Genomic DNA, 7098 nt, shown 5'->3' with positions numbered 1-7098 from the left:
GGTGCTTTGTGTTGCTGTGTCCGCCCCAGCCAGCGCAGGCAGCAGAGAATGTCCTGCCAGAGGCTCTGTGCAAATGCCACAGGCAGCCTGTCCTCTCTCTCGCTCAGGCTCGGTGAAACGCCTCGCCCCGAGCACGACGTCTGTGGTGTGAGCGTCCCAGGTGTCACCCTCAGTCCCAGCTACCGCACGGGGTGGCTTGTGAGCTGCACTGGGAGATGCCTGGGCATTTCACAGCTCCCCAGCAGTCTCGGTGCTGCTGGGGCTGCTTGTTCTTTGTGCTTGGGCAGCCTGTCATCTCTATTTAGGAAATGAGAGGTACAGAACTGCCTAAGGGACCAAATTCCTGTTTGGTTGCCACCTCTTTTTCCACATTGCATAATTCCTGGTTATCTTCTCTGCCACCAACACTGACAGAGATGTGAGTGCCATTTTAAACCTGCAAATGGATAATGGAGATCCCTCTTCAACACTGCCAGTAACTCCTATGACAAAGGAGTTTGTTTCTGGCTTCAGTTTCTGGTTTCAGCTATTGCAAGAGTTAATACCCAGCAGAGCTTCACTGTCAGTCAGACTATCATATACATATAGCTTGACTCACTTGTAAAACTTTGACCCAATATCACACCCCCCACCATGGCCAAAGAAAGTGACCCACTGCTACATGTGGAATAGTTGCAAATTTTCTCGGTTCACGGAGATTTACCCCTCTGCCTTTGGAGCGATGCTGAATGAAGGTGGGCATTCAAAGGGTTTGAGAGAGACGATAGACCATTCCACATGGGGATCTCTAGCAGCACATCTAAGGACTGACACCCAGTGAGGTACTGTTTGCTCAAAAACAAAAAAAAAAGTGATGTGTCTTGCCTGAATTACAGTAATAGCACCAGGCTATAGTGAGGAGCAGCAGTATTTAAGGAGTTAACACACATTTCAAATGCTGCCCGCTGCTCAGTAGTGCTGCTCTTTCCCATATATCTTGTGTTATGGGGGAGATTGGAGACAGCTGTGGGATGAAAGATGTGTTGGGTCAGGATGAGGCCCCAGCAGGTACTTGGCAGAGTTGGTGGAAATCCAGTGCTGTTCAGGGCTTTACTTCACTTAGTCTGCGAAAGCATCCTGCAGTGTGCAGGATGGGGAAGTGCAGTTTGGGGAAGGAAGGGTGATATGGACTTGGCAGTGTTAGGTTTACGGTTGGACTTGATGATCTTAAAGGTCTTTTCCAACGTAAATGATTCTATGATTCTATGACCAGTTCCCTTCGGTATTTCTGTCTGTGCGTGGGTGGGTGCAGGGGGAAGGCGCCTTCCACGGAAAAATGTTAAAGCAAACATGATGCCCTTTGCCATCGCTGGCTATTGGCAGCATTGGGCCATCCCCACAGACATCTTCACTGAAAATCCTTGGAGCAGAGGAGAGGCAGCGCTGCTTCCTCTCTCCCAGCCACGGGGACTGCAGAGCAGGGGCAGCAGGTGGGACGGGGGCACCCAGGTGAGAGACAGGGGCACTTCAGAGACACTGGGGGAAATTGCAAATCTCTTCCACTGACGTTCGTATAAATGCTCAAAGTGAAAAAACACATACTGATTATTCAGAAGATAAACCTGACACGTTTCCGTTTCTCTAAGTGTCAAGTACAGAGGCTGAACTTATTGGCTTGGCATTTTGTATGTCTTTAATGTAACACATATCACACAGAGGAAAAGGCATTTTATGACTGTGCACTGCTACAGTGAGGACCTTGTGTGTGACTTGGCATTGCAACATAAGCTAAGGTAAATACTGACGGCATATATGTTTGAAGGTATGCCCGCTTCTTAAAAACTTGTGATATAAAGACCTTTTTTTGGCACTCTTTCAGACACAGTGTTGGATTATGGAGGGGAACTTGACATACCTGCTGGGCAGAGGCAGCTCCGAGGACGTGTTGGTGAGTCACTCCCCGCCGGGCTGCTGCCCTGCAAGCTGAGGCCAGTAGCACATCTGAGAGGTCCAGTTTTGCCTATGGGGACACCTAGTACTAGTAGGGACGATGGGGTTTAGAAGAAATCAGTGTGATTGTTGTTCTCTGAAAAAAAACATTGAGTGAAAATATCTTTGGCTGATGAGACTGAGCTTGTGGAAGAAGACTGTCTTTGTGGGTAGGGGTAGTGCTAGGAGTGTCCATCCTGACCGGGAGATGTGCTGCCACCCATCTTCTTTAGCTGTTTGCTGTCACAGGTGCTCCCCAGGGATGCAGTAGTTGCTGCTGGAGGGCTGCGAGGGGCCAGGGAGCAGAGAAGGGGCACGTTGCTGCTGCTGGTGCATCCTGATAGGTGCCAGGAGAGCAGAGACGCTGGTGTTGAAAGAAAAAACAGCCATCCCTGTTAGCAGAGTGAAGTCTTGGTGGGCATGAGCTGCTGGCAGCAGCAGTTTGTGCTGGCACAGGCCAAGAGGGCAAAGCTTGGGAGGAGGGAGGAAGGGGCAGAAGGCCGGGTCTGCTCTTTGGGAAGTCACCCCTCAGGCTAGAGCTGCCACCGCTGATCTCATCTGGGGTGGAGAGAACATGCAAGGTGCAGCACCCACAGGTGACCTGTACGTGCTGGTGCCTTTACCATTGAAAACCTGCTTGAACTGTGCAGGAATCCTCTGCAAAAGTGACTTGTCTCATGAAGGGCTATTTCTGGCACTCAGCTAACCAGAAACACAGCTTTTAGGAGATGAGCGTTTACATGTCAGTTGCTCCCTGAACCCTGGTCTCTTTCGTCTTTCTGAAGGAAACATGGAATAGGACCCCGAAACCTATGTCGGGGCCTCTCAGCCCTTGGGCCATGCCCATTTGGTTGCTGGTTTGGGGATGCTCCCTGTCTCTGGCACCGGTGCCCCACTTGGGTTGCAGGCATGGGGCTGGGCACTCCACATGGAGCCGGCGGGGGGATACTGGTAACCTCTGGTTTACCACCACAGGTGCATTTTCCTTGATCTCCTCTGCCCCTCTGGTGCAAGAACCTCATCCCGGATCTTGCAGGGGAGGACTGGTCACTCATGTTCATTCCTCGTTTGCATCCTCCAACACAACTGAGGCACAGCTGTTTTGTCCTCATGAGGTTTGCTGTGAGCTGACTTGTGCCTAGTATATTTACTAAGAGGGTAATCTGGGATTTGGGCCTCATGAACTTCATTGTCCTTGAACAGATGGGTTACACGTCTCCGACATCTAACTCCTCTGCAGCCTATGAATACGCTTTCTTCTACCCAGAACTGGACATCAACTGTGATCTTGAAAATATTCCAGCATTTGCATCTACCTTTTTTCCAGTGCTGTACTCCCTACTGTTTGTGACTGGCCTCGTGGGAAATGCTTTGGTCATTTGGGTCCTAACAGCCTTCAAGAAAGTCTTTCTGAACCTCGCCATCTCTGACCTCCTCTTTGTTTTCTCCCTCCCCTTCTTGGTTCAGTACTCCATTGTAAGCCAGTGGACTTTTGGAAATACGATGTGTAAAATCATCAGCTCAGCTTACTTCATTGGTTTCTACAGCAGTGTCTTCTTCATAACCGTCATGAGCATCGACAGGTACTTGGCCATTGTCCGGTCTGTCTACGCTCTACAGGTTCGGACAACTGCCCATGGCATTATCACCAGCCTGGTCCTTTGGGCAGTTGCCATTTTAGCATCAGTGCCAGACTTAATTTTTTTCCAGGAAACGAGTGACAGTAACCGGACTAAGTGCATCCCTCATTATCCTGACAGCAACAATAGCTGGAAGACTTTCAGTAATTTTGAAGTCAATGTCCTGGGGTGGCTGATCCCTGTTGGTGTCCTCATTTTCTGCTACCACAGCATTTTGAAAAACCTGCAGAAGTGCCATACTCAGAACAAGTACAAAGCAATGAAACTGGTTTTTATTGTCGTCATTGTGTTCTTCCTCTTCTGGACCCCCGTCAACATTGTACTTTTTCTGGACTCTCTGAGGAACATGTACATCATCGACGACTGCCAGACAAGCCAAAGGCTAGACCTCGCCATGGAGCTGGCTGAGGCACTCTCCTTCATCCACTGCTGCCTCAACCCAGTCATCTACGCCTTCGTGGGTGAGAAGTTCAAGAAGCATCTCCGCGAAGCTTTCAGAAAATACGCACGTTTTCTGTTGATCTGCAAAGACTACAGTGCTTTCAATGGGCGCAGCCTGGACAAGCACTCCTCTCTGCACACGACGTCATCACAGTCGTCTTTTGTTGGCACTATCTTGTAGAGCTACAAGTCAAAAACTTTTATCCTAAACAGGTAACCTGAAGTTGAGAAATCCTCCCTGCAGGGCATCCACAGGGATGCACTGTTTGGGCAACCTTGTAGGACAGGAAAAGTGGAAGCAGCTTCTTGAGCTTTCTTCTATCATGCATGCTTTGGGGGTTCTTACTTTTTAGCATCTTTTTTAGCATCTTCCTCCCTTTCCCTTGGCATGTCCTGCCCTGCCTGCATTGTGAAAGGGAGGCTGAAACTACCAGCAGACTCCCGCACTGCCCGAGCAGCACGGAGGGGTGCCTTAGAAACATTTCTTCCCCCACCTTAGATTCAGTACTGAAAGGAACTGTTTATGCTTCTGATCTCGGGACGCTTGGCCGCTCCTTCCCTCGTCTCAGCAGAGTGGATTGGCTTCGTAGGCAGGGACGGGGCTCACAGCAGGAGTGGGAACCCACTCTTTGGAGGGAAACGGTGGCCAAGTTTAAGGCATCATGCCGGGGCCTGGCTCCCAGTTGACAGATCTGAACGAGGCTTCCAGCCCAGAAAGAGCTTAGTGAGTGAGCAATTAGATAAGCAACAAAGAAATAAATGCTATGCATGTGTTTTGCTGAAGTCAACGTGGAAGAATATGTGGAGGTATGATCCTGACTCCCCATCTGCTACCAGGGCCTGCAGCTCATGGGCTGGAAGGGTTTGGAAGTTGTAGCCTAGAAATGACACTGTGGGTGTCAAGAAAAAACCCTTGTGTGAATGAACAAGTGCCCTAGGGATGAGTGGAGAAATAGCTACCAGGAAAAAAAGGCTGAAGAGTGGAAAAAATACTGAGTGTGAGCTGAGAGAGCAGTGACTCATATGTCAAAGCTTCCTGCGGACCCGCTGGCTGGTAAGCCATGGGCCAGGATGGTGGCGGCTCTCAGCAGAGCCCTGACTTGCAGGCTAAGGGGCTGGTTGTTCTGCGGATGCCTGAAACAGGATGGAGAGAGACACAAACAGGGGTAACACACCAAGCATCCTGTAACTCAGGTGGTATCTAAAGCAGATGGCACTGGCTGGTTTGAGTGGCCAGAGGCCCCAGGGATGCCTAAAACCCAGATGACACTCACACTTCTCCATGAGGGAACTCTTTGAACACTTTAAGCAACTGATATGCCAGTATGGTCGCTGCTGTTGAGCATACGACAGGGGTTGACCTCCCAGTTACTGTTCCTACTTGGTAACTGTGAATGACTGATTTATACGTGAATGGTTACCCATGCATATACATATAGATGTACATATACATACATATATATACATGCACATATGTGTATATATACACAAATATATACACATACCTATACGTGCATATATATATATCTCTTTTTTATATATACAAATATTGATAGATAAATGCAATGGTGTTCTGAAGCTTTTAGTCCTGATCTATTTCCCCCTACAAGATATCACCATATTTAAAGTTTTATAATAAAGATACTGCATGTAGTGTAATTGCACAATCCTTGCACCTGAGGAACCTATTTCATCATTAATTCTTTCAGCTTGTGCATTTTCTTCTGTCCTGGGCAGTTCTACAAAACTCCAGCTGCCTCTTCTCTCCCTCCTTTCTCTCCCTCCCTCTTGGGAAAAAGAAGCGGAGAGTAGATTATCTTTTATTCTAGAAATTTAATTTCCTGTAAGAGTCTGCCCTTGTAGTGTTTCCACACATACTGAGTGCCCTTGAGTTTACTTCCTAGAGTGGAGCAAAACAAAACACAAAATACAGTTCTTTTAAACCGCCAGTCTTCTTTGGGTAGGATTTACTATTTTAACGTGCACTTGTATTTGCAATCTGCAAGGTGCAATCTTTCACAAGAATGGGCCAGTAACAGGAGGTGTGTAAGAAATACATGCTGCCTCATGTGGGCCATGACACACATTCTCCAAATTGTAAAGCAAAGACTGTGACCAGAGGAAAAGGTTCAGCTGCTGCCTAGGTCCCAGCAGCAGGATTGCAGCCAGGCGCAGCAGTACAGCTCCTGCCTTTCGGGTGCCATACCACCCTCGGGCAACCAGGCTTTTTTTGTGTATGCGAACACTTAGGTGCTCTAAAAGGGGATTCACAAAAATTCAGGACAAAGCCAAAGGGTGGTCTACCAGCTATCTCCACTGCAGATTCACAGCGTGAGCCCTCTAGATCAGACCTCGCTCAGCTGATGCATAAGAGATGGGAACGATTTCTGCAGCCCTGCAGCCCTTGTGTGCATGCTTTGGGACAGGTGCTGGAGCCCATTTGCCCAAGGTGGCAAGCAGATAGCCTTCCCTGGTGCTGCTGAACATCTCTGCTAGGGGATATCTCTCTCTTTTCAGAGGTTTCATTAATTGCTGTTGTGTAGCTGTTGGAGAGAGGCTGTGGCCCATGGCTTCCCCACAAGGGCTGTAACCCTGCGGCATGAGGGTAGCATAAACATGCAGGGTAGCATAAACATGCAGAGCCTTCTTTGCAAAGTCTTTCACTTCTCTAGTTCTCACTAGAGTCTAAAGGGCATCTTCTCCCCGCTGCTGCCTCAGCACCACTTGCAAACCCTTCCAGCGGGGAGGCGGGAGATGCTTTCTGCGGCTCAAAGAATTTCCTGCCAGAGGCAGCTGCCTTCCTCCATCACAGCAGCACCACCAGGAGCTCCAAGCTGGACCTGACCTCAACTTCTCCTTGCAGCCCAACTGCTTTGAGCTGCTACTGCTGCCTTCCTGTGCAAAGGGAGAAGGTGAGACCCACATCCGGAGGCTGCACAGCTGGCAGGACCTGCCCTGTGTCACTGTGGGCAGCCAGGAGCACCCCTGCAGGTCTCAGAGCTCCTTTCCTTTCTGAAGGGACAAGCCTGGGAGCAGTCTGCTGCCCTGC

At 49.3% G+C, this 7098-nt stretch overlaps 1 protein-coding gene across 1 annotated transcript; it reads left to right on the top strand.

Moving 5' to 3' along the window:
- The first annotated feature begins 1873 nt into the window (after window positions 1-1873).
- Window positions 1874-4230, top strand: CCR8 (chemokine (C-C motif) receptor 8). Its single transcript, XM_009572949.1, has 2 exons — window positions 1874-1927; window positions 3172-4230. Exons 1-2 carry the CDS (start codon window positions 1874-1876, stop codon window positions 4228-4230), a joined length of 1113 nt encoding a protein of 370 aa, XP_009571244.1.
- Window positions 4231-7098: the final 2868 nt, after the last annotated feature.

The sequence above is a fragment of the Fulmarus glacialis genome, unplaced genomic scaffold, assembly GCF_000690835.1.
Source record: "Fulmarus glacialis isolate BGI_N327 unplaced genomic scaffold, ASM69083v1 scaffold13652, whole genome shotgun sequence".
Classification (NCBI taxonomy): Eukaryota; Metazoa; Chordata; class Aves; order Procellariiformes; family Procellariidae; genus Fulmarus; species Fulmarus glacialis.
Note: the sequence above shows the minus strand (reverse complement) of the source record. Positions and strands in the feature narration are given on the sequence as shown.